This window comes from Pantherophis guttatus, chromosome 3 (assembly GCF_059756535.1).
Source record: "Pantherophis guttatus breed Tessera chromosome 3, ASM5975653v1, whole genome shotgun sequence".
Lineage (NCBI taxonomy): Eukaryota > Metazoa > Chordata > Lepidosauria > Squamata > Colubridae > Pantherophis > Pantherophis guttatus.
Genome location: NC_142065.1, coordinates 44,391,879 through 44,419,239, shown reverse-complemented (window position 1 = coordinate 44,419,239; position 27,361 = coordinate 44,391,879). Strand labels below are relative to the sequence as shown.

Here is a 27,361-nt window from a genome sequence, read left to right as displayed (position 1 = left end):
CATTTTTGCATAGTAAATAAAAAGATGTGAAGTGATTTAAATAAAAACCTTGCTTGTGTTTTGTACACAAAATTATCTGCAGCTGAATTGGTCATTTTGATTAATAAGACGATGAAAGAAAAATTTAATTTAAACTAATGTTCACCCCACCCAATCAATTATAGGGATCCGCATGAAATGTGCACTCATATATCACTTGTTGAATCAGGAACTCTTGAAAATGAGCATCCAAGCATAAATGTGTTTAATCAAGGCTTAGGGTGTTCCCCACAAAAATAATCTCTCACAAATTTAAATAATAGGAATGAACACTATTTATAACATGAAGGAAGACAAAATTCTTTATAACCAGCTTCTGTAATTTTTAATCCAGAGATATAGAAGCCTATTTACAAAGTGAAATTATACTATGGTTAGAAATAGCTAGCACTATTTCTAGTGAATGTTTCAATGATGTAATCTTCCATGTATTATATTTTAGAAATAATGCAAATCTCTCCTTCAAATTAGTCCATTAGTATGAGTTTTCACCATAGTAATGTTGTCCCCTATCTATTGAAAAATACCTTACAATTTACATTATTACATTTGCTGTAGGGATCTTGATCAACAGCATATAATAATATTGTATAAATAAATTGCTGGAATGGCTTAAATTTTTTTTTTTTTTTGAATTTGATTTTTATTATAACATATAGTAATACAATCGGTACATTTTCGGTTTATTGGTGCAATTATATACATATATACATCTACATGCATTATTGCTTGTCTTTTGTTGGTATTGTTTCTTGAAGCTAAATTTAATTTCAATATACTTAAAGATAATGGTGCTCAACTCTCTAAGACTAAACATAATACTATTCATATAGATTTTGTTCATTAGTTGATATTTAATCTCTATTACCTTCTTTATTTCTTTCCCCCATCCATTCGTACCACATATCCCACACGCTATAAAATTCTGAATCTTCTCTGTCATTAATTTCTGAAGTCAATTTGTTCATTTCGGCGCACTCCAATATTTTTCCAATAACGTGTTCTTGAGGTGGAATTTGTTTTTCTTTCCAATACTGGGCAAAGGAAATTCTAGCAGCTGTCAGAATATGTATAATTAAATACTTTTTCTTTTTTGCATATTCAGTTTTCAAAATTCCCAGGAGAAAAGCTTTTGGGTCGAAATCAAAATTTTCTTTTATTATTTCTCTAATCCACACCCATATCATCCTCCAGAATTTTTGTGCCTGATTACATGTCCACCAGCAATGATAAAAAGTACCCTGCTGATGGTCACATTTCCAACATTTAGGGCTCGAATTGGGGTAAATCTTCGCTATCCTAGCTGGGGCCATGTGCCATCTATAAAACAGCTTGTATTGGTTTTCCTTATAAGCCGTCGCCTTTGTCATTTTAAGATTATTATTCCATATTGAGTCCCATTCGTTCAGATTTATATTCTGTCCTATATTTTTGGCCCATGCTAACATCGGTTCTTTAACTACTTCCTCTGCCATATCGTACTCCAATAAGTAATTATATAATTTAGCTAGAATTTTGTCGTCCGTACCCATCCATATCTTGTCGAATCCATTTATGCTCATCTCAATGCCAAATTCCTCCTTATCTTTTTTATATCTGGATTTAATTTGGTTATATGGCCACCAGTCTATAGAAATACCTTGTTCCATCAATTCTTCCCTTGTTTTAAGGTTCCCTCCCCCATCTAATAATTCATTGTATCTGACCGTTTTACCCATTTCTAATACATTTGGATATATTATAGCCTCCATGGTGGAAAGCCATCTCGGAATTTTCCTATAGTGCTTCTGTCTTATCTCTCCCCATATTTGTATCAAGATCTCCCTTATTTTATGTCTATGGAAGTAAGTTTTTATCTTCTTCCCAGTATCCCAGAGATATGCATGCCAATCCTTCTGGAGATCATACCCTTCTAAGGTTAACAGTCTTTTATTTCTCAGGGTTGCCCATTCTTTCAGCCATACTAGGTTTGCAGCTTTTTGATATAACTCCCATTTAGGTAATCCGAAACCCCCTCTTTCCTTCTTGTCCTGTAAATTCCTAATTGCTATCCTTGGTTTCTTTCCCTCCCAAATAAATTTCCTAATGATGCTATTGAGCTCCAGAAAGAATTTTTTATCTAATTTAACAGGGACTGTTCGGAATAGATACAATAACTTGGGTAATATGCTCATTTTTATTGCCGCAATTCTACCTAATAATGATATCTGTAATCTTCCCCACTTTTCCAGATCCTGTTTAATATTTCTAATCAATGGTAAATAATTATCCTCTTTGAGGGCCGAGCACCTTGATGAAATCCAGACCCCCAGGTATTTTACCTTCTTGGCGGTTTGGATCTCCATTGATTCTTCCAGTACTTTTTTCCTCACCTCCGTCATATTTTTTGTTAATAATTTAGTTTTGGATTTATTTAATTTAAGGCCTGCTACCTCCCCATAATTGCCCAATTCTTCCAAAATTTTAGTGCCTGATTCTAATGGTTCTTCCATGATTAATACCACATCATCTGCAAATGCCTGTGTCTTATATATCTCTTTTCTGATTGTCAGACCCTTTATTTCATTATTGTTCCTAATCTTTCTCAAGAATACTTCTAGTGCTAAGATAAATAGAAGTGGGGATAGAGGGCACCCTTGTCGGACCCCTTTTCTAATTCGAAAAGCCTTAGTTAATTCTCCATTCAGTAATATGTTAGCCTTTTGTTTTTGATAGATTGTGGATATCGTATTGACAAAATTTGATCCGAATTCCATTTGGATAATTTGTTGTTTCATAAATTGCCAATTAAGATTGTCGAATGCCTTTTGGGCGTCGACAAAGACCAATGCCATTTCTTTGTTCGGGTGTTCCTCATAGTATTCCAATATGTCTATTATCATCCTTGTATTGTTCCTGATTTGCCTCCCAGGAAGGAATCCATTTTGGTCACTGTGTATCAATTTATTCAAAATTATTTTTAGCCTTCCTGCTAAAATACCCATATAGATTTTGTAGTCCGTATTCAGGAGGGATATCGGTCTGTAGTTTTTAATTAATTTTGGGTCTTCTCCTTCTTTTTGGAGGAGAGTAATATACGCCTCTCTCCATGATTCTGGAATTTTGGATTCTGTTAGGGCCTCATTATAAATTTCTAACAACTTTGGTAACAAAATTTCTCCCAAATCCGAATTTTTATAAAATTCCCCTGGAAGTCCATCTGGGCCTGGGGATTTGTTCTTTTTAAGTTTGGATATTACCATCCTTAATTCTGTCATCGTTATTTCTTTATTAAGTATTTCTTTATCCTCTTCCCCAATTTTTGGAAGGTTTTCTTTTGACAAGTATTGGACCACCTTTTCCTTAGGAATTTGTTCTTCGGCATACAGTGCCGCATAATACTCTCGGGCAATCTCCAATTTATCTTCCTGTTTATTGTTGAGGTGGCCTTCCGGGTCTTCCAATTGATGAATTATGCCTTTCTCTTTTTCTTTTTTTAACCTATAGGACAGCCACCTGCCCGGTTTGTTTGCATTTTCAAAATAATATTGTTTGGTTCGTTTCATTTTGTACGCCATTTCCTCTTGATCTATAACATTTAATTTGTGCCGTATAACCATCCAATTTTCTTTAACATCCTTATTATCTGGTTTATGTTGTAGTTCCCTCTCGGCTTTCCCTAATTCTTCTATCAGTGCCTTCTGCCTCTCTCTTCTTTCCTTATTCCTGTGTGCACTATACGATATTGCTAGTCCTCTTACATATGCTTTCATTGTATCCCATATGATACCTCGAGATGTTACTTCCTTTTCATTTACTTCAAAAAATAGATTTAATTCTTTTTTTACTTTCTCAACATTTTGCTTGTCCTTTAGAAATTGATTATTTAATCTCCATCTTGTATTTCTTCTCTTGTGCATACATTCCCATTTAACCTCTAATGGATTATGGTCTGCCCAAATGTTGGGCATGATTTCTGTTGACTTAATATCTAACCCTATATCTCTGCTTATCCACATCATATCAATCCTAGACCAAGATTTCTTAGGATTAGAATAATATGTATACTGCCTCTGATATGGGTGCAAAACCCGCCAAATATCCACTAGATTGAGTTCTTCTACCATATCAAAGAATGGTTTTGGTAATTTTTTTCTCTTTTTCTTTTTACCTTTGGTCCCCTTATAATCTCTATTTGAATCTATTACCCCATTAAAATCGCCAATTATACAAATCTTGCTCTTATCCATCATGCTTAATCTCTCTCCTAATTTTTTATAAAAGTCTCCTAGGTTTTCATTCGGGGCATAAATTGCTGTTAATAAGATTGGACTGTTACCTCTTTTAACTTCCACCATTAATACCCTTCCCTTCGGGTCTGCATATTTTAGTTCGGCTTTTATTCCCTTCTTGATGTACAATGCTACTCCCCTTTTCTTTTTATCAGCTAGGGATGCATAAAGATTCCCCAATTTCTTATATTCCAAATATTTTTGATTTTCCTTTTTAATATGGACCTCTTGAAGGCACACTATATCCATATTTTGTTTAGCTAATTTTGTAAAAAAATTTTTCCTCTTTTTGTTATCATTTAGGCCATTTACGTTAACCGATATCAATTTCCAATCATCCATCTCTTAATTTTTGTATACTATCCTAATACTTCTTGGCACGTGTGACTCTTTGTGGACTTTGGTCTTTCTTTGTCTCCTTACTATCCTTATCTTCCTCCTCCTTTTCCTTCGATGTCCCTTCTTTCTCTCTTATCTGCTGGGTTGCTTCTTCTTTTGATGTTTCCACCTCTAACTCCTCTTTACTACTTTGATCCTCTTCAGATGCTCGTAATTGATCCAGGAACTCTTGAGCTGCTACTAAGCTATCTATCTTAACTTTATTCCCTTGCCACGTGATCCACATGCCTTCTGGTAAGATCCACCTGAAGAGAATATTCCTTTTATTTAATTGAGTAGCCAAAAACCTATAATCTCTCCTTATCTCCCTTACCCTCCTTGGGATTTGTTTCAATATAATCACCTCCTTTCCCTTATACATGATTGGCTCATCTCTTGCCATACTATAGAGGATATCCTTTACCTTCTTCCTTGCGAATCTTATATGCACCTCCCTTGGCAATTTATTTCTTCGTGCATAATTTGTCTGGACCCTATACGCCTCGTCAATTTCCTTTATAGTGTCCAATTTATCTTGTTGCAACACCTCAGCAATTAATTCTGCCATCACCTGGCACAGATCTTCTTCCTTATCTTCCGCAATGTTTTGGAAATGGAGGTAAAAGGAGGCTCGATCCATTTCCAATTGGGTAATTGAGTCTGCCAATTCCCTGTTCTGTTCCATCAGTTTTTGGTCAACCGTATCTAATTTTTTTTCCTGTTGTTCCATTTTAACTTCCATCTTTTTAATCTTCTGTGTATTAGTTTGTATCGATTCCTGTATGCCAATCATTTTTTGATCTAATGCCCTAATATCTGTCTTCAATTCAGTATGGTTACTAGACATTTTTTCTTGTAACATAATCATCGTGTCCTGTATTGCTGTCAATGTTGATTGCATTGCTTGCATTGTGGGTAACATTCCTGATTTCTCCATTTTAGAGAGACCTTCAGTCAATTTCTGTGTAGCAGGTGATGTCGTTGTGATCGTGGGGTTTGAGGATGTTTTCTTTCCTGTTTTTGTCACCGTGGATGAGAAGCTCGTCATCTCTTTTAATACCTCTTTCTGTTTTCTTGTTATATTTTCAATGTTTTTCCAAATTGTCATCCACCAATATTTAACTGCCTCTATCAAATGAATTTATATTATATCGTTCCTTTCCGTTCCACTATTCAATATTGTTTAGTAATACAACGAATCAATAATTCAAATTTTTATCTGTTGCACAGACCTATCTTGTAATAAATCACCTATTAATCAATTAATAGTTAAACTAATTTGAACTAAGATAACCCTCTCGCCTGCTACCACTACTTAAGCAAATTATCTTTACCTACTCTTATTTAACACTTAAGCACTGATGACTTTCTAATATATCTTAAGCAATCTAAGTACACATATAGATAATTAATTATGCAATCTCAATATTCAATATTTTAAGTTATAAAAAGCTAATCAAAATTAAGAATCAATAATTGAAAGAAGAGAGGAGGAGAAGAAAGGGAAAGATCCAATTATAGAATATAAAAGATTATAGCGTATATAAATTCCTTAATAAAAAAAATCTGAAAAGTACTTAATAAATTTTAAATAAGTTCACAATTAATTTAGATTATCTAAAATGGAATATGTAATATATATAATATTAATATAGATATATACTTGTAGATATATAAATTTTCTGATGTTTTTTTTTCTTTGTTGTTGTTATTTGCCCAACTCGTTGATTGATTAATTGCTCAATACCTTCTCTCAGTCATAAAAGAGCAAAGGGGAAAAGCAACCAAAGATATAAAAAAGTTCTTTTACAATGATGCAGCAGGCACGCTTTGCTGTATAATCTGCTTCGCGTTGCTCTTAAATTCAATCACTCTCCATTTGCATTGTCATTCAGATTTCATCAGCCATATATCTTCCCCAAGTGCTCCTTCTCAGTCTCTCAGCTCAAAACAGTCTTATTATTAGTCCTGACAGCTACTGCACTTCCAAAATCCAGTTCCTTTGTTCAATTAGTCTATTCCACACTCTTAACTTTCCAGAGTTTGTTTGCTCGAAACAAAGTATCAATCCAATCCACTGAAGGCTCCGTCTCCCTTTCTAAAAGTATCCTCAATCTCGCCAGCACGTCTGCGATTTCATCTCCCACCAATCTCCTCCAACCTCACAATCGCCGCCAATTCCTTCCAGGATCCTTCTTATCCGACGCAGCCAGCACAATCCAATTGAACTCACTCCGAGCGTGTTTAAGGGAGAGTAGTACGAATGATCATAGGCACCAACTTCACCGAAATCCTCTTGCTTCCTGCCTTTTGTTGGCTATCACAGCTTCAAGTCTGCCATTTAAAGCAGACGCGCCGCGTTAGTTTGACAGCGGTAGTCAGTCCAGCAGAGAGTGCTTGCTCCTCACCGCTCTGCCTGCTGACACCCCGCTATCGTCCGCGGAGCTCTCCGAGCTCCCACGCCTCGAAGGGACCCCAAAACGCGACAAAAAAGTGGTGCTGCAAGCAGCGATCGCTGTCACAGCGCCATTTCGCTGGGATTCACCAACCGGCTTAAAAATTCATTGTCCTTCAGAACATCATAAATCTAATAGTCTTAATTTAATTGATATAATTATCAGATAATCATTGTCATTGTTCCTTCAGAGAGAATATGTCCATCTATATACATAATTGAGGAGGAAGATTTACTGGAAAAAATGTAATATTTTTTACCCAAAACCCAAAACTTTATGGCCATATCCTAAACCGAGGGTCCCCAATCCCCAGGCCATGGCCCAATAGCGGGCCATGGCCTTTTTGAAACCAGAAGTAGCGGGTGAGCATGCACACAAAGCTTCATTTGAATCCAGGTTCGAATCCCAGAAGGGTATGGCTAGCTGATGAGAGCTAAATAGCTTGAAATAGATCTATACTAGTCTCCTTTTATTTCTTTGTCAGTAAATATAAATTTAACACTATATACATATAGTATATATATATATACATATTGTGTGTGTGTGTGTGTGTGTAAAAGTGAGATTTTTTTTTAAACCCATGCATATAACTAATATGTACTTCACTTCTACGAACTGTCAAGAGACATTTTTAAATGTTTGGAAATTCAGAAAAATCACAATTTTTAAAAAAAGAACGATTTGAAGAACACATATCACAGACTTATGATTTTGCTTCTACTCTATATCAGAATCTTAGATTTCAGAATTGTGGTGCTGCTGTTGCTCTTGAATGAGGTTTTGTTCAGCAGTTCAGTTGCATAATACCTAATTTTTAATCTCAGTCTTTTAATATACCTGCTACTGTTTTCATAGGAAAAGGAAGGACTAAGTTACGAAGCTTTGTACTACTGAAATTTTTGTAGCTTATAACCCCTGTTATATTTGTATTTCATTCTTACAAGAAGATAGTTTTACTAAGCAGATGGAAGCCCAACCTTTTTCCATACAAAAGTTTATTACTCAATCTTTTAGAAGCATGCACTCATACATTCCATTCTAAATAGTTGTGTGATTTTAAATTTGAATACAGCAATAATCAATTAACATACAATAGGTGTGGCAAATCTAAAGTGGGTCAAATCAATTTTATTTCTAGCATCTATATTTTATTAATTGTTAATTTAGAATGTGAAGCCAATTTATAAGTGAATGGTCAATTTTTTCATTTTTCACATTTATATGCAATGTATTCTTTATTCATTCTTTAAACAGACACTGAATAATCCACATATATTAACCAAATTAGTACTGCTGGTTTCAGTGAGCAAGGTTACATTAGGCCCAGTCATTTAAAAAGGAACCAACATACTACTATTGCAGCTCAATATTGATTAAAGATTTCTAGCCATACTGCTATTGTGATTATACAATATTTCAGAAGTTCATGGTTTGCCCCATGAAATTAACACTAACGTTTTAGATTGCCCCTTTTAACCGAACATATCTACCACATACAATCATATATTTACACATCACAATAGTCAAATCTTTGTACATATATACACAAATGCATTCTATACAGTTGGAATGGAAAATTTCTTTGTTGATGGGAAGTGTACTGTATAATAAATGGCAGAATTGAATAAATTTTTTATCAGTGTTAATCCACCCATCAATGTTCACATGTTATACAAAATCTTGATAGGCATAATATAAGCTTCAATTTCTCCATTGGTATGAAAAAAAGAGGAGAGTATATTAAATAAGTATGTTAACCAGTGCTGGGATTCAGCCAGTTCGCACCACTTCGGGAGAACTGGTTGTTAACTTTCTGAACAGTTTGGCAAACTGGTTATTGGGAGAAAACATTAGGGCAGAGAACCGGTTGTTAAATTACTTGAATCCCACCACTGATGTTAACCAAAACTGAACATACAGTTTTTGCATTAAGTCAGCTATTAAGTTTATTCCTTCAATAGGCCAAGCTTTTTTAAAGCTTCCTTTCTGTGCTCTTCTGTGGCGCCTTTAGGGCTGATTTTTACACTAACACATGCTGGCCTAGGAAGCTTGGAGGGGTGCTGAAGTGGGTAAGATCGTCGCTCATGACTTTTGTCCCACTCAACATTATGTTGTTTGTTTTCCTTCAGATCAACAAAGTCTTTCCCTGTGCCAAGAGATGCTGGGCGCATCCGGTTATTCCTGAGAAAATTTGGAGTGATTTTGCTGAGAAAAGATCTTTTATTGTTCTTAAAGTTCTCTCCCTCCCTTCCAGAAGTGTTGCAACTGCTCAGACCTACACCAGATCGTTCCAGTGTGTTAGATTTGAAATTTGCCTGTTGGATCCTTTGGATGCTAATCTCAGTTGGTTGGACTTCTTTGACATCAGTTTGGTCAGACTGCTGGACAGATTTCTTATTAAGAGTAATGTCATCCATGTTTACATTCTCCCTACTGCCAGTGTAGGACATTTCTCTTGCTTTTGAGTAAATAGAAGTTTTGATCACTTGGTCATCTGGATTCTTTTCATTATCCAAAGGGAGTCCCAGTTTCTCAAGAGCCTCCCTCCTTGCCCTCCCTTGTTCTTTTTGGGGGGCATACGTTTTATCCATGGAAAAGTCACCAGTTGCAGCTCTAGGTCTCCCACTGAATGGCAATGATACTTTTATCTTATGTGTTGGATCTATATTAAGTACCGCCACATTACTTTTGCTGGTTTTGAGAATTATATTTGGGGGCAATTTTCTGGGTTTGGGGGCAATAGGAGGGCCTTGCTTGAAAGTAGAATCCAACTGAGATTCCTCCAGTATATGTTTATGATCAATTTCTTGATGATTTACAATTTGTTCAGAACTTTTCCTGTTACATTTAGGAGAGACAGATTTCAGAAAGGATTCATTTCCAGCTGCTGTCTCCATCATCTCCAGTGGGAATTCTTGTTCGACAGCTCTTGCCTCATATTCTTCCGTTACACCTTGGTTCCTCTTACGTTCATAATGAGATGTTGCCTCATTTTCAGCATGTTTCCAAGAATCAGTAAATATTGATTCATGCTGTATTATGAGATGGCTCTTCCTCTGGTCTTGGAATGGTTCAGGAGGTGGAATTACTACTGATTCCAACTCAGAGATTCTTCCTTGAGTACCTATCTCAGGCACTTCTTTCAATATGTCCAATGTCCCATGCTTAGAAGTGTCCCATAAAGTTGGATGTAATGGAGGAAGAGTTTTTTGATCATCAGCATTAGTTTCTGGTGCTTTGGCAACAAAAATCTTGGAAGTCTGAACAGTATTTTTTGCCTTGATATTTTTGGGAAGGCTGTGGTGGCCTGGGCTTAAGATGGCAGCAGGTACTGAACCAGAAAGAGAGGTGTTGCCTTTTGGATCAATTTGTTTATGCTTTCCAAGATAGTCAGGATCCAGTTCTACAAAATAAAAAATAGAGATAGGGGAAAGACAAGGTAAACAGTAATATATCCTTTTTTTTAAGCAAGAAACAAGAGGAAAGAAAGTTATCAATAGATGAAATATAAGCCAAGGAGGAATAGAAGCAAATATTCATTTAGATTTTGCACAGTCATTAGATTAATTTGATAAACTTTGGATGAAATAATAAAACATGAATAAGGTATCTATGAGTTTGAACACATTCTCCAAGAGTTTGAACATTTCTTCCAAGAGATGTAGATGAGAGAAACTGTAAAAATGCTGGTTTTCTATACCAAATTCAAGTGCTTATATTGTTCAGTCATAGAATACCATCTTTTATGAAGGAAGATATGTTCAAAGTACAACTGTATAAAAAAACTTATTGAAAAATTTCCAGGTTAACCATATTTAAAAAAACAAGAACTATATCTGAGACTCAACAGGTTAGACATTTTTAATGAAAAGCTAGAGTGTAACCTCCCTTATTTTGAAGATGTGAATTTTGAACCAAAGACACCTATTTCCTGAAACTTAATTTCTTACAACTTAAATAAACATAAAACTTCATCTCAAAGCATCATATTTTAAAGTTATCAAATCTTAAAACATTACATGGGACAATCTGTACTATATTAAAGCCTTTTCCGATAATTTGGATGGCAGAATAAATATCAACTATTTTGTGACCTTAAGGCAGAAGTCTTCAAACTTGGCAGCTTTAAGACTTGTGGACTTCAACTCCCAGAATTCTCCAACCAGCATAGCTACTGTATGTTAGCATAGCATAGCATAGCTGGTTGGAGAATTCTGGGAGTTGAAATCCACAAGTCTTAAAGCTGCCAAGTTTGAAGACCTCTGCCTTAAGGCATGCTTATACAAACAGGAATTTAAATCTGTGTCTTGTTTCTTCAAAACTCAGTCAAGAATTACTGTTCAGTTGAAGTATTCCCACTGCAAATTACTTATAAATCAGTTCAGAAACTTACCTTTGGGGACATCTCTTGTAGGCCATGTCCTTGGAAGTTTGGAAAGTTCAACAGCTTCTGCCTCATCAGTAGAAAGTCCACTGTCTGCTTCAGCATCTAAAGAATGCAAAGTTTCTTCAAGAAACATAAGACATTCTTTTTCTTCAACTGTCAGATAATCAAAGCCACCGTCACTCTTTGAGACAAAAAAAAAAGAACAAAAAATTCCTGAGTAAAGGAGGAGTCATAAAAGCTTGCTCTTAAAAACAATATTTCATCTCTATTTTGTGTCTTTCATTCAAACTTACCTATGCAATTCCTGGGAAACATTAACCAATCTTTCTAACCAAGGTCAATAAAATGCTAACTTTTTGTCAAAATAGAGCATACGTTTGTTTGTTTGTTTGTTTGTTTTTTTGTTTGTTTTCTGCAACCACCATTGCTGAAAATAGTTCAACTGGACAAACTATAAATTAATTGAAATAAAATGATTAAATGTCAGTTGTGGTTTGATCCAGATAGGCTCAGTTCCTTACTTGAAACTGAAATTAGATCTAAGGGTCAACAATAAAAAATAAAAACCACATATATAAACAGCTTATGAATTTTAATTTTAATACAGGGTTATAAAAATGCATCAACAGATACAAAGCATCACATATTTCTGACAATCATTCCTCAACACTTAGAATATTACTTTTCTAATTTTTCAGCATGATTCTTTTAGCTACTGCTCTACCTGTACAACCATAATTCTTGTTAAATACTCAGTTTTGGAATACAGTTCACTACATTATTAACATTTTTAAGATTTAAGGATTTAAAGGTTTTCCTAAAATGTATTTATATACATTAACACATTATTCCAGAAAGATACCTAATGATCTCTTGACTACCATATGGGTCAATAACTCTCAAATTTTTTATATCTCAAAAACAGAAAATCTGATATCCATCCTTTCAATATATTCTTTGAGTTTAATACACCCTACATTTTTTCATGAATCATTTTTCAGTAGATACCATTTTAACATTTTTAAGGACATGAATCAATTGATGGGGCATTATTGGTGATTCCAGTTCTTAGCCCATATTTAAAATATACAAGAAATGTCCATTTAAAACATCATTTTGTATTTATTATTAGATTTATTTGTCACCCCTCTCACTTCAAGGAAACTCTGAGCAGCTTACAAACATTAATATTATTAACCTATATATAATAAGCAAGTATTATTTTATAATACACATAAGGAATATTTTTACTATACTTTACAAATTATCTAGTGCCATTAAAGCAATAGATACCACACAACTTTCAAAAGAAATCAATACACAAATAAATAAAGTATTACCATTTCAAAGGAACTGGAGTTGTTGCTGATCACACTGTCACAGCTGCCTGAACTGTCAACAGTTTGTGTGGGATCTGGTTCAGCTATTCCTACCCATAAATCTTTTTTAGGCATATCAAGTTAAATAAGGGAGCAATCCGTATGATTCAAGGGTTCTGGGATAAAAAGAAAACAAAATCATATATATTCTGCAATGTCAAAACATATTTAGGACAAATTAAGAAATATTAAATGTTTCGCTTTTTTACATTTTCATTTTTGTATAACCTTTTTAAAATATATATATATGCTCACTGAATACATTTGTGAAATGACTGTTGTTGTTGTTTTGTAGCAGCAACTCATGACTATGCATACAAAAGTGTCCAAATTCACACCACTGAAATTCTCTGGAATTATGGGTATCTTCACTTCATTAAGATTATATAATTAATGAGCACGTCTTTAACCTGAAAGTACTTACCGGTACTTCTACAAACCTGATTTACATGGTGTGTTAAAGGTGATTATGCATCATAAAATTACTGTCCACACTTAGCAATCACACAAATACACCTTCTCTAGATTGATCTGTCTCTAAGTAGTTGTTCATGTTTTATAATCACCACTATAATCAAATCCACCCATCTTTTTGCTAGTCATCTTCTTCAGTTTCCCTATAGCTTTCCCAACATTATAGATTTCTTAAGAGAGTTAGGCCTTCACATTATGTATTCAAAATAATGACAATTTGACCTGCCTTTTCATTTTTGCCTCAAGTGAAAACTCTGAATTGATTTGTTCTATGAACTATTTGATTATTTTCTTAACTATCCGTGAAATTCTTAGGGAGTCATCCAACAACAAAGTTCAAAAGCATTAATGCTCTTTCTAGTCTGCTTTTCAAAGTTCAACTTTTACTTCCATAAAGTATTATAGGGAAAATGATGACTTGCATGATTTCTGATCTTTCACAACTTCTGAATATCTTTCCAAGGCTTCATTATTATCAAGTACAGGTTTCAGTGTATTTCTTCATTTTTGGTTTCTTTACTGTTCACAATCAACCCGAAAAGGCAGAAGTTATCCATCTGCTTCATATCTCCATTCTCAAATACTGAAGGTATTTGCAAAATAATCTAAGCATTATTTTCTAAATTAGGGTCAATTGTCCTATTACATGTAATACTACCCTGGTTGGGAAAAAAAAGATAACCAACCCAAAAAGATAAAAAGACTCCAGCGCCTCTCCACCAGTAATCAGCAATCAGATCAGCAAAGATGAACCTCCAAGGTCAACCTCAGACCAACACTCGAGTAAGCAAAGCCCAATCAAGAAACTGCCATCAGTAAGTAACCCAACCAAAGAATCCCTAAAACCATCTCCCACCCACACAGACAGGCAAGACACCAGAATATAAATTGATAGCAAACAGCGCTCCTTACTAGCACTGATGATGCTACCTAGTTAGGGTAATGAAACATTTGCAAGAAAATAAGCAAGCTCAAAGAGCACCAAGGACCCCTCATTGTAAGCCATTCCCAAAAGGCATGACCAGTTCCTTATCTTTTTATGAGCAGTTAGCCAAGCTAGTTGAGGATTATATCCAAAGGGCACCAGGTTAATAAATACTGCTATAGACTCTGACCTGGTTTAATTGCTATAAAGTTAAAGCTGGAAACTATAAAGTTTCCAAAGAGAGCTCAACCCAGGGAACTTTATGATCATGCCGAGGCAGTTTTTTGAAAAAAAAAACATGGTAACAATTCTTCCAAGATAGTTCATGAGTTCCCAGTTCAGTTCACAGCTCTGATGTATGTTGGTGGTCTCCCAACTAAGTAGTAATCAGATATGCCTCTGCTTAGTGTCTGAGTCCAGGTCAGTCAGGTGCTACCACCTGCTTAATCAGTAAGTGAAAATCTTGTTTTAATTTCTCCAAGGTCATTTTAAATGGAAAAAATGCATTAGAGAAGCACATTTTATTTTGCTTTGTGAAGAGAAAGCAAATTTATTCCCACATAAAATCATAGGCAAGGAACATGAGAGTGGCCTCTCTAAATGCTGTCGTGCTTTATTAACTAATAGTTATAATAAATACCTATTGGCTAACAATACTGAAGAAATGAAGATTAACATTAAATAATTCAAAGTTGTAAGCAGTCACAGGTAATGAGCCTATTTACTTAGGGCAGAGGCCAGGGTGTGTGTTTACCTGCCACATACCTGACATTCTTTAGAGAAAGGAGATGGAGAATGCCTTAAAGCAGTGTTTCTCAACCTTGGAAGCTTGAAGATGGGTGGACTTCAACTCCCAGAATCCCCCAGCCAGCACTGCTGGCTGGGGGATTCTGGGACTTGAAGTCCACCCATCTTCAAGCTTCCAAGGTTGAGAAACACTGCCTTAAAGAGACAAGTATACACTCAATGCAATCACTTTTAATAAAGAAACATTTAAAATTAGGGTCACCTAGATAGCTACATCTTTCTATCGTGAATAGCATGTATTTTTTTTTTGAGGGGGTGAGATAAATATATTTCATTTTTCAATGAATTGAAGTCTAGATTACAAACAGGAAGTTCTAAACTATGCCTGCAAGACTAGAATGAGGCCATATCCAGAAATTCTAGGTTTAGCCAGTATATACGTGGTGTCCTCGGTAATCCTACGAGTAAATCTGGTTGCGAGCTTGTAATTTATCTCAGGTCACTTGATAAATTTTGTTCTTGAATGGAAATTTAACTCTTCATTGGCTTGTTGTGGCTTAAGGAAAATAAGAGGCAGGAGTATTAGGTATGTTTGCCAGTTTGATTTACAAATAAAAAGTCAGAATAATAATATTAAAGCGTATATGTGACACTGATACATTACATCATCCTAGGTTCTTGGAAAGAACTCAATAAGTATGAAGGCCAATACCACATAAAGAACTAGCAATGGTGACTTCATATTATTGTGAACAGAGAATAGTAATTCTCATCAAACCACAACTATCTTCCTATTCCAGGTCTTTGGGAAGGACTTGATAGGTGGATAAAAATGCCAATCTAAACACCTGGCTGACTGTGTGATAAACCATAATACTATTAGTATTAATAATAGTCCTCACAGTCACTCATGCCCTTGTCACCTCACGGTTAGATTATTGCAACGCGCTCTACATGGGGCTACCCTTGAAAAGTGTTCGGAGACTACAGTTGGTCCAGAATGCAGTCGCGCAAGCTGTTGTGGGTGCACCTAGGTACACCCACATTACACCAATTCTCTGCGAGCTGCACTGGCTCCCTATTGGTCTCCAGTCACAATTCAAGGTGTTGGTTATTACCTTTAAAGCCCTACATGGCTCAGGGCCAGGTTATCTTCGAGACCGCCTTCTACCGCATACCTCCCAGCGACCGGTAAGATCCCACAGAGTTGGTCTCCTGCAGGTCCTGTCAGCTAAACAATGCCAGCTGGTGGGTTCGCAGGGGAGGGCCTTCTCTGTGGCTGCCCCAGCTCTCTGGAACCAGTTACCTCCTGAGGTCCGGACCATCCCCACCCTATTGGCCTTCTGAAAAGAGGTGAAGACCTGGCTTTTTCGGCAGGCCTGGGGCCATTGATCTCGCTTTGCGACCTGACGAGATCCGGCCATGAATGGTGTGAATGGGTTTTAATGTTTTTAATGTTTTTAATTTTTAAGTGTTTTTATAGTGATTTTTTGAGTGTATTGTGAGCCGCCCTGGGGCTTCGGAGAGGTGCAGCATATAAATTGAATAAATAAATAATAATAAATAAATAATAATGAAGTATTATACGGCCAATACATAATAACAAGTAGCAATGGCTAAGAGCAAGAAAGTTGAAAAAAGAGGCACAGGGGCTAATTCTGGTTGCAATTCTGGCCAAGCCTTAAGAACAAATGCATACAAAACCAGAATTGAGAAAACAGCAATAGACAACAAGTGCTACCTCTGCAAAAAAAATCCTAAAAAGTCAGTGAAGAACTGCTGCAACAAAATCACACTGACTGACTACAAACAAAGACACAACAAATTAGCAACAATTGTAAGTTAGAAGAACTGCAAAAAAATACCATTTGCCTGCAAGCAAGAACTAATGGGATCATTAAATGGAGAAAATAATGGAACATAAAGAAACCAAAGTGCTCAGGAACTTTAGAATTCAACTGACAGACGCCTGCCAGATAACACACCAGATTTAATAATTGTCAATAAGATTTTTTTGAAAAAGTCTGGATAGTGCACATGGTAATATCTGGGGACAGTAGAATAGAACAAACTGGGGAGAAAAAAAACATAAAATATAAAGACCTGCAAATAGAAGTAGAACAACTGTAGAACTGTAGCAGAAGAAAACAAAAATAATACCTATAGAAATAGGCATCTTAGGTGCAATCCCAAAACATCTGGAGAAAGCAAAAATAATACCTATAGTAATAGGCATCTTAGGTGCAATCCCAAAACATCTGGAGAAAGCAAAAATAGTAGCAGTAGTAATAGGCACTTTGGGTGCAATCCCAAAACATCTGGAGCACCTTTTTAGCACCATCGGCATTAAGAAAACCACCATCAGTCAATTGCAAAAGACAGTTTTAATTGGAACAGCTTATATCTTTCAACAATACCTTTAACACTATCAAATATCAATATCTGCCTATTTCAGGTCTTGGGAAGGATTCAATAGGTGGAAAAAAATACCAATACCAGTCTAAATATCTGGCTGAGTGTGTGACCAACAATAAAAGAACGTAATCCTCCATCACAGTTCCTAATCACTGTGTCATAACAGTATACTCTCCTTTATTTTGGTGGATTAGTCTGGACTAGCAATTATGCAATAGAACATGAAGAAATTAATAGATTTTGTTCCCAAAGGCACATATTGTCATTTCCTTTAAAAGCAGGAACCTATCAGAAAAATATGCGCTTTCATCTCTTCCATAGTTTTCTATAATATTGTATCTGAGCTAATTACAGACTTTAATTCTAGGCAGGTTCAGTGAAAATGCAGTGCTAGACTATGGGTTTAGTAAGTTATAAAATAGGAATATGCATTTCTGCAACATATTGGCATTGTCCATTTGCAGGTCTCAAGTCATGATGGTGTCATCTCAAGTACTAGTACTACCTTTCATGTCTTCAATGAATTACCTAACTCTTTGCAATTCTGCTATTTATTTTCTCCTGATCTTCCTTTTCTACACTTTTAAAATAAAAAGCACAGAAATTCAATCTTTGGGCATTCTGACTGTCCTACTGAAAATGTTGACTATGTAAAAATAACCCAAAATGAAAAGATTTGAATCTTTATCCAAATACATTTTAATGTTAATATCATAATTTTGTTCCATTTGCTTAAGCAATTAATAGCACTATAAAAAAATAAAGCTGTCTGAGAGTTTCCTACCACTCCCTACCCAAGCTTTGTTAAATACATTAGGCCATACTACCTTGTGATGGTGTGGTCACAAGCTTTATTCCAGTCAGTCATGTTTTTAGCTCCACCCCATGCTTGTGTCACATTGTGTAAATTCTTCCCACAAGAGATGAGAAGACTATTCCTCTTACACTTATTTAACCTTAGTAGTACTGGGCTACACCTAATACAGTGATGCCACGTTTGCTAGAAGTTGTGTCCATTCAATGTACAAAAAGCATCTCAATCACATCATCACTCCAGTGAATTGTCCTACACCGCAAAGAGGAAAGTTTTCAGATTACAGGATTTTGGAGGCTATAGTTCTAGTATTTAATTTTCACATAATAAAATAGAAAAACTCTTAGGATGAATGCCTGAATCTAGTTGCCATTCTAAATTTCCTATAAGGTTCCAGAATGTGATCGTCTAGCATCAGCTTGGGGGGAAAAAAAACTATAAAAGAGAGTATAGGTAAAGACCCGAGAGAACACTATGTCAAGGCCTTGGCAGCTATTCAGAGATACTAAATAGCTCCCAGTCCTGTTTTACAAGTGGCTGCCTAAATCTAACACAGCATCTTTATCAACATTAATCCCAATTCCTCTTGTCATAGACAGGCAACTTTCAATCAAATTACTTGTCTCATGTTACAGTATTCAATACTTGTTACAGAGAAGTTAGGTAAAACAATTTTCTAAAACTTTTGGATCTGTAATATAGGAAAAAGATCTAAAAATAGATTTACAGAAGAGTGAGTCCATCATAATATTCATTCAGACTGATTTGGAGCTCACCCACTTTCATCCTAATTTTAGTTCAGAAATCCAGATCTCTTTGCCTTCTGATTTACTTAGTAAAATTAGAAATTAACAAATGGGTTTAACTATGTTTGTTTCAAGGGACGCAGTGGCTCATGGCTAAGACACTGAGCTTGTCAATCCAAAGGTCGGCAGTTCAGCGGTTCGAATCCCTAGTGCCAAGTAAGGGGGTGAGCTCCCATTACTTGTCCCACCTTCTGCCAATCTAGCAGTTTGAAAGCACGTAAAAAATGCAAGTAGAAAAATAGGGACCACCTTTGGTGGGAAGGTAACAGCGTTTCGTGTACCTTTGGCGTTTAGTCATGCCAGCCACATGATCACAGAAATGTCTTCGGACAGCGCTGGCTCTTCGGCTTTGAAACAGAGATGAGCATTGCCCCCTAGAGTCAGGAACGACTAGCACATATGTGCGAGGGGAACCTTTTTATGTTTGTTTCAGAAAGCAGTCTGAAATCTCAAGAATTATAGTATTATGTAATATGCCAGATTTTTTTTTAAAAAAAGGTGCAGAGTTCTTGCATTACACATTTTCAAAATATGTGGGTGTAGTTTTTTTTGTTTTTAAATTCAATTTAGGCACCAGCCAACATGGGTGGTTCACTCTCTCACATCAACTCTGGGTGGCTCAGAATATAATAAACAATAAAACATAATAAGAATAAAACAAGGTGGGATCTGTCATTCTGTACAAAAACATAGACAAAAAAACACATTCAACTTCCATTTTTCATTAGTAAAGAAACTACTAATAACATTTTTATTTCAATCAGGGATTACAGCTGTCGGTACAACTTGAGAATCTGTTTTTCAAAAGGAGACTTCTTTCCATCATGTTGGGGTGCGGTAAAATTTGTTATGAAAATTATATATGGTACAACCTTAGTTCTAACTGCATCAAGGGAAAGAAACCCAGCAGACTTCTGGTGAGGATTTATGATGAACCAGATGTCTCTGAAAAAGCAGAAAATGCACTGCGATGGAGACCAGGAGCCAAAAGATGAATTCTGGCTAGCTCCAGAACGAGCGATCATGAGTTTGGCAATCCAGATGATTACTTCTTGTGAGAAGACTTCTGGAACTGAGGTCTTTGCAATTAGTTTATGAATTGAGTAGCTGGAGGTGGATGGGTGGGGTTTCCACCAAGCACACTGCTGTAAAATACCCTTTACGGACATAAAATTAGCATGAACTTCATTTCTTAATCATTTTTGAATATAATTAACTTATAGCTAAAAAGGAGCTATTTAGAATCTTTGGAGTGACAAATTTTATAGTACTTCAGTCCTTAGCGAAAGAAGTTTTAAATATAAGCTAAAAGACTTTTAAAAAAAATGCAAAGTGAAATCATTTCTCTATATGTTTCTTTTCTTTCTCTTTATTATATTCTTATTTTTTAATTCCTGTTTTTTCTTTTCTACACTTTCTATTTTTTATTTTTATTCTTTTATTTTTTTAGTTTGTATTAGTTTTTATCTTTTAAATTATAATAATAAAATTACTATTTAAAAGGGGAAGGGATTCACCAAGGAGGTTATAATGAAAAAAGAAAGCGCGCAACTTGGGTGTCCTTCTGGATTCACGGCTGGGTTTGGAGGAGCATATAACAGCCATGACCAGGAGGGCGTTTGCCCAGGTTCGTCTGGTGCGCCAGTTGCGCCCATATTTGGACCGTGATGTCCTATGCACAGTCACTCATGCGTTAGTCACCTCCCGGATTGACTACTGTAATGCTCTCTACCTGGGGCTGCCCTTGAAGACCACTCGGAGCCTTCAGCTGGTGCAGAATGCGGCTGCAAGGGTTGTAATGAGAGGATCCCGATACTCCCATGTTACACCTCTCCTGCGTGACTTGCATTGGTTGCCGGTTGCCCTCCGAGTGAGATTCAAGTGGTGTTAACCTAAGCCCTTCATGGCTTAGGCCCAGGATATGTCAGACCATCTGCAACCAGCATCGACTTCCCATCGCCCGGTTCATTCCCACAGAGAGGGCCTACTCAGGGTGCCATCGGCTAGACAATGTCGGCTGGCGATCCCCAGGGGTAGAGCCTTCTCTGTGGCTGCACCCACCCTTTGGAATCAACTTCCCATGGGTCTTCGGCTGGCCCCCAACCTTCGTACCTTCTGCTATTAGCTTAAGACCTGGATATTTAAACGCCCTAGCCAGGACTGGTGGGGTCTACTGTTTTAAATTGGTTTTTAGTCTGTTTTAGTCTGTTTTAATTTGTATTTATTGGGATTGTTTCATTTGATGTAAGCAGCCCTGAGTCCTTCGGAGAGAGGGTGGCATATAAATCCAATAATAATAATAATAATAATAATAATAATAATAATAATAATAATAATAATAATAATAATAATAATAATAATAATAATTCCTAGGTCCTTGGTTAGGACTCGAGCTGCTGAGCTATTAACCAGCCTCAAAGGCTGTGAATCTCACCAAAGATTAACCATAATAATAATATTTAAGGTTTTTTTCTTTTTCTGAATTGACAACGAAACAAGAAATGTAATAGTGATAGAAGATAGAGCATCTAATGACACAGAGTTTTTCATGTACACACCCAACATTCCACATTTCAAGCACCTATTTTAGTATTTCTGCTTTCTGGGAACGATAATTCATAAACATTGAACTACATTAATTCAACATCACTTCCCACAGCATTTTCCTTGAGGGTCTAGGACAACTTACACTGGCCAACTCACCACGGCTGATCCGCTGCAGTCGATTGGCCGTGGCTGACTCATCACAGCTGATTTGCTCTGGCCAATTTGCCCTGGCCACTTCACCATGGAACAACTCACTGTGGGACAATTCACTGTGGGACCATTCAATGCGAATAACTCAATGCGAGATAACTGTACTGAGACAAAATGAAACGTGAATGACAAAAATTAAAACGATGTCAAAGAAACAGTGGTGTATAACAGTACTGTTATCTCATGTTAAGTTATCCAGCATTGAATTGTCTTGCAGCGAGTTGTCTCATGGCAAGTTGGCTGGGGCAAGTTGGCCAGGGCAAGCCGGGGCAAAGTAGGGTAAGTCAGCCAGGGCATGTTGTCCCATTCTGTTCCTTGAAAACGCAATTTATTTTATTTTATTTTTTATTTTATTAAATTTCTATACCGCCCTTCTCCCGAAGGACTCAAGGCGGTGAACAGCCACAAGATAAAACACATAAATACAAAAATTTAAAATAAATTAAAAATGAATTAAATAATTTGGCTGAATTTAAAATACCAAAATTAAAATTAAAACCATTTCTAACATTTCAAAATTTTAAACTTCAATAAACTGAAAACTTGTAATATCTGTCAATTATTATAGATCAGTGTTCTCTTTGAACTCACATTATCTTACTTTGGTGATTTGGAAATATAAATCATAAGGACCTCTATAATATTCAGGTGCAAATATCAGTGTTTGCATTTATTAAGGATGATTTATGAACACCTTACATTTGACTTAATGTAATACAGAATGATGACTCTCAAACAAATATTCTTTATCTTGATCATCAGTGATACACAATAATATCATTAACTGGAAGGAAGGCAGCAGAGATGACTTGGTAGATTTACAAAGCCTTTGCATTAGGCATTTTTTCCAAAATAATACCCTATCTAAAAATCAAGAGATTCTTACCACCCAGATATAATTACAATGAGTTTGATCTGTAAAGCAGTCATCTCACACTTTAAACTCTAAATACATCAGGGTGAAGTTCTTGAAATACATCATAGGGCTCCATAACTTTTCCCCCCTCTCTAAAAGCTTTCATCAAACTCTCAGAGGCATTACAGGAGTTAGGTTCAGAAGTATTGAAGTCTGAAAGGTCCCAGCCACCCATCATATTTCTATATGGAACAAAAAATTTGACAGAGTTGGTCTAAATGCTTTCCCAGTATGTATGTTCTTTAATGAAGATGGAGGTGATGACTACTAAGATTCAAATTACACCAAATTAACCAGGCTAGCAAAAAGATTGTTTCTTCATTATTGTGGCTTAAGCACTTCTTAGCATAGTCTTTGTTTAGCTTCCTTTCCTTTATTGTATCTATCAGGTATTCAGTTTCTGGGGAAAGTTCAGAACTTATTTATATATACAGATGGCGGTCTGGATACAGAATACGTTCTTGTACTCCATTAAATTTATGCCAGCTGGTTCCTAGAGCTATTGGAAAAATAGAGTTTTTGTATCATTCATATATTATAAAAGTAAAGGTAAAGGTAAGATTTCCCCTGTCCAGATGTGTTGAACTTTAAGGGGTGGTGTTCACCTCCATTTCCTAACTGAGGAAGCCGACATTGTCTGAAGACACTTTAGTGGTCATGCAGCCAGAGTGACTATACACTGAGGTGGAATGCTATTACCGTACCACCGAAGTAGTACCTATTTATCTACTTGTATTTGCAGGTTTTCATACTGTTAGGTAAGCAGGAGCTGGGGCAGCTCACTCCGTTATGCAGCGGTCAGGTCTCAAACCTGGGCTATCAACTTTCCAGTTGACAAGGTCAGCATCTTTAATTGCTGAGCCATCGCACCCCTCATTTATATATTGTAAAAAAAAAATATCTATCATGTCATTTGAATGCATATATAGCCACAAGTAAAACATAGATAGAGCACCCTAGTGGTGCAGTACCAGTTTAGATCATGAATGAACACAACAGTATGGAGTGAACTCTAGCCTTCTTTTACCAGACTTTTTGTTTTCTTCTGTTTTGAAAAAAAGGTTTTAATAACATACAGCAGAAAAAGGAGAAGCAAAAGAAGCAACTGAGTATAATTGCCCCTGAAACAGTCATGATATGTACTTGAACTCAGGATCTTAAATTGGCTTATCTCATTTATCATTTCTGCAGTGGGGCTTGTGTCATTCAATTGTCAGAATAAAAATATTTGCATCTAAATAATATTTCTGAATCTGTGGATCACCCAGGTCTGCATTTTTATTGCCATGCACATTGCTGTGGATTCAAACTGCTTTGTGTGATGAGTTGTTTTGTTTCCCCCAAAAAATTGATTTGTTTCAAATACCAACAACTCTAAATGTCTTTTTCAAGACTAAGTTTTACTGAGAGGTCAGCTTGTTTCAGTGTCTGAACAAGCTACGCTTGAGAAAAATTCTGGATTCAGGATTTCTCTTTTATGAACAGTGAAACAGTGAAAAATAAGGGTAGCAAGCTGAAAGGTGTGGTTCCAATTTTCTTTAACTTGTGCAAGACTTGACATTACTTGTGGGTGGCAAAAATCAGTTTCGTTTGTAAAGAAATTTGAACAACACAAAACACTAAGAATTAAAAAAAGCAGTTAGAATAGTTCTAAAAGCTATATTAAATATTAACTAACATCCTTGAATACTAGGTCTCAGGGTATCAAACTGTGAACACAGGGCACAGCTGTACTTTTTTTCTGGGTACATATTTGAGGAAATGAAACTAGGTGCGCCCACGCTTAAGATATCAACAATATATATGTGAGCTAACTGGAAGTGTTATCAGTCCTTCTCATGTGACCTTCATACCTGGGAGAACATTTTTCAAGTAGAGCCATAGAAGACATATCAGATGACACTGAGAAACTACTACCAGTTATGGAACTCTGTCTTATCCTCCGATGCATTTTATTTCAGTATAAGACAGTTGCAGGGCTGCCTTTTAAATAAATTTGCTTTTAATTGCTGTGTAGATATATATTCAAACTTTTATAATTTGCATTATCTTGTTTTATAGCAAACCATTTTATTGAAGATTTAAAAACAATAAAACAATTGCTTTATTAATGATGGCTGTATTCTGTTATATTCTGTAATGATACAGAATGTAACATTAGCAGTGTAGAAAAAGAATTAAAAAATCACCGAAAGATTTTAGATATATATCCACCATCTCTAGTGAAATTAAATGCAATATTTGGAGAAATAGATTTTGTATTATAATGTAGAACTATAAGAGTTGCTCAAGGCAAAATGGGTGGCATATGTTAAATAAATAAACAAATGAATAAATAAATAAATAAATAAATAAATAAATAAATAAATAATAGCTAGCAGTAAATGTTGCAGAGGTCCACATATTTTCACTTCTTTATTTGCCAATTTAACTTGAATATATATATTGTATCTTTTCTTGAAAATATCCCTGAATGAACATTTAAATCTATGTTTCTATGGTTTCTATAAAATATAAGAGCCAGTCTGGACTAGTGGTTAAGGCATCCTGCTAGAAAACAGAAGACTGTGAGTTCAAGTCCCATCCTAGCCATGAAAACCAGCTTGGACCAGCCATACTCTCCCAAACCAACCCACTTCACAGGGTTGTTGTTGTGGGGAAAAGAAGAGGTTGGAAGCTCAAATGAATAATTAAGCTTTATTCCTTCAATAATGTTTTCTAATAATTAGCTAAGCACATCATTCGTAGACCTGCCTTATTTGTGACCCACTCAGATGAACATAGCCAATAGCAGCTTGATATTACTCTTACTTTTGTTGTGTGTTAAAAAAAATTTAAAAGTTGGCAATCCAGATTGAAAAGACTATATTCAGCTCATTCCACTGCAAATTACAGAAGCCTCTTCTAGTTCTACCATCAGCTATTTTTCTGCTATACTTCACAATAGCTTGAGTCAATAGTATGAAGTCAGCACCTCTCAATTACATTGTTGTGGTTTATGTGTAGTTCTTATGACACAACATCCGATTGCTTGAAATATCTCATTTTGCTAGAATTTGTCATACAACAAGGCAAATACCAAAATCATCCTACACTTTATAGTGTGGGATGAGACTTATGTAGGATGGGACTTTATGTAATCTACATAATGTTCCATGCAGTCCCTCAGAACACCTTTTGCACTGAATTTCGGTGGCATACAAGTATTTTGAGGCTATATATATATATATATATATATATATATATATATATATATATATACACATACATACATATATACACATACATACATATATATATATATATTCTAAAAGATGCTGAACAGTTAAAAATATAATTTGTATAGAAGTAAATAAGGAATCAATTATATATATATATATATAACCGTGTAAATAGATGATTATAGACATTAATATAAATACAAAAATGGAAAATACTCCACCGTTATAGTAACTTCTAAGAGTCAGTCATTGGACTGAATCGATGTTTGTTAGTTTTGTATGTTATTTTATGTATTTATGTTGGTTTTGTTTTTTCTTTTTATTATTAATAAAAATTTAAATATTTATATATATATATAATTTGCAAAATATTTAGATAAATGGTAAATTCTGTGCAACTCTGCCCACTTGCACCATTTTCTTCTCACTACAATGCTTACTGAATAAAGCTTTGCCTATCGGTGAAACAAAATGAGTGTTAAAGACAGATTCTTGGATGCATCTACATTACTTAATTGCATTTCAATGTCATGTTTGCTAAACCATCTCAGAACAAGACAGAATTCCAACATGTATGCACAAGTCTTTTGACCCTATATGCACAAAAGTCAAGTCGCTAATAATCAACAATTACAGCTGCATATCTGCACTGTTCCAACTAACTTAATATCTATTTAAAATTATTTACAGTTTCTTTTGTTTCACTACATTCAACTAATAAATTGTAAATTTCCATCCATGTTAAAATAAATTCAGTCAAATATCTTATAATTACAGTTGAGTTAAAGTAGCCTTTGCTTCCTATTGCTGATGCAATAAATAAGCTATCTTATAGCAAAAACATTTCTACTCAATTCCATCTTTCAATATTTCTAAACCAATACCTGCTCTTCTTAATATAGAAGTAGATCCCCATTGTTTTGTAATTTTGCATAGTAAGCATAAGAAATTCTTAGTTATTCCATACATGTAATTCTAGAAACTGGAATCTGCTTAAAGAGGTAAGAACTGTTCTCTTGATTCTATCAGCAACTTTTTGTAAAGAAAAGTTTATATTGGGTACGACTTACTTTCATAAGGAGAAATCAGCCTTTCCACAATCATTTAGTAGCAAGTCAAAGGTATAAGTGAGAATAAAGCCAAGAAAGAACAAATACAGTAACGTACCTTATCCTTTTAAGCAAACATAGTTTAGTTAGAGTTTAACTCACCTTCACTAGGAAATGAAAACAATTCCACGTACTCTGCTATGCACCAACACATCAAACAGGCTATACCACCTCCTCTGTTCTGTTCTTGACCTCCCACTGACTTACCTAGACAGGTAAATTCCTCCTGTCTTTCCTCTCTCCCCACCCTGAAGCTGACTCCTCCCC

General features: G+C 35.5%; 1 protein-coding gene and 1 long non-coding RNA gene across 8 annotated transcripts in view; one reads left to right on the top strand and one right to left on the bottom strand.

Moving 5' to 3' along the window:
- LOC148114565 (uncharacterized) overlaps nt 1–9,629 on the top strand; it is a 15,387-nt gene extending 5,758 nt beyond the window's left edge. Inside the window, exon 3 of the long non-coding RNA XR_015733037.1 lies at nt 9,274–9,629. This is a non-coding gene — a long non-coding RNA (uncharacterized LOC148114565). The remainder of the gene's footprint in view (nt 1–9,273) is intronic.
- On the bottom strand, nt 8,123–27,361 carry C3H1orf116 (chromosome 3 C1orf116 homolog). 7 transcript variants are annotated; one of them, XM_034414360.2, is made up of 5 exons: nt 27,197–27,321; nt 21,795–21,952; nt 12,872–13,026; nt 11,538–11,712; nt 8,123–10,547 (listed from the first exon to the last, which is right to left on the bottom strand). In XM_034414360.2, the coding sequence occupies exons 3-5, from the start codon at nt 12,983–12,985 to the stop codon at nt 9,091–9,093; spliced, it is 1,746 nt and encodes a 581-aa protein (XP_034270251.2). In that variant the 5' UTR covers nt 12,986–13,026; nt 21,795–21,952; nt 27,197–27,321; the 3' UTR covers nt 8,123–9,090. The 7 variants fall into 7 exon arrangements, with proteins under 7 accessions (XP_034270251.2, XP_034270247.2, XP_034270249.2 ...); XM_034414356.2 differs by having other exon boundaries at nt 21,781–21,952; nt 27,197–27,311; XM_034414358.3 differs by having other exon boundaries at nt 21,781–21,947; nt 27,197–27,307.

Coding starts and splice junctions, on each gene's coding strand:
- C3H1orf116 (XM_034414357.2), bottom strand. CDS start 12,985: ATGCCTAAAAAAGATTTATGGGTAGGAATAGCTGAACCAGATCCCACA. Junction 11,713..12,871: donor ACTCCAGTTCCTTTGAAATG/GTAATACTTTAT, acceptor TTTGTCTCAAAG/AGTGACGGTGGCTTTGATTA. Junction 10,548..11,537: donor TACAAGAGATGTCCCCAAAG/GTAAGTTTCTGA, acceptor TTTATTTTGTAG/AACTGGATCCTGACTATCTT.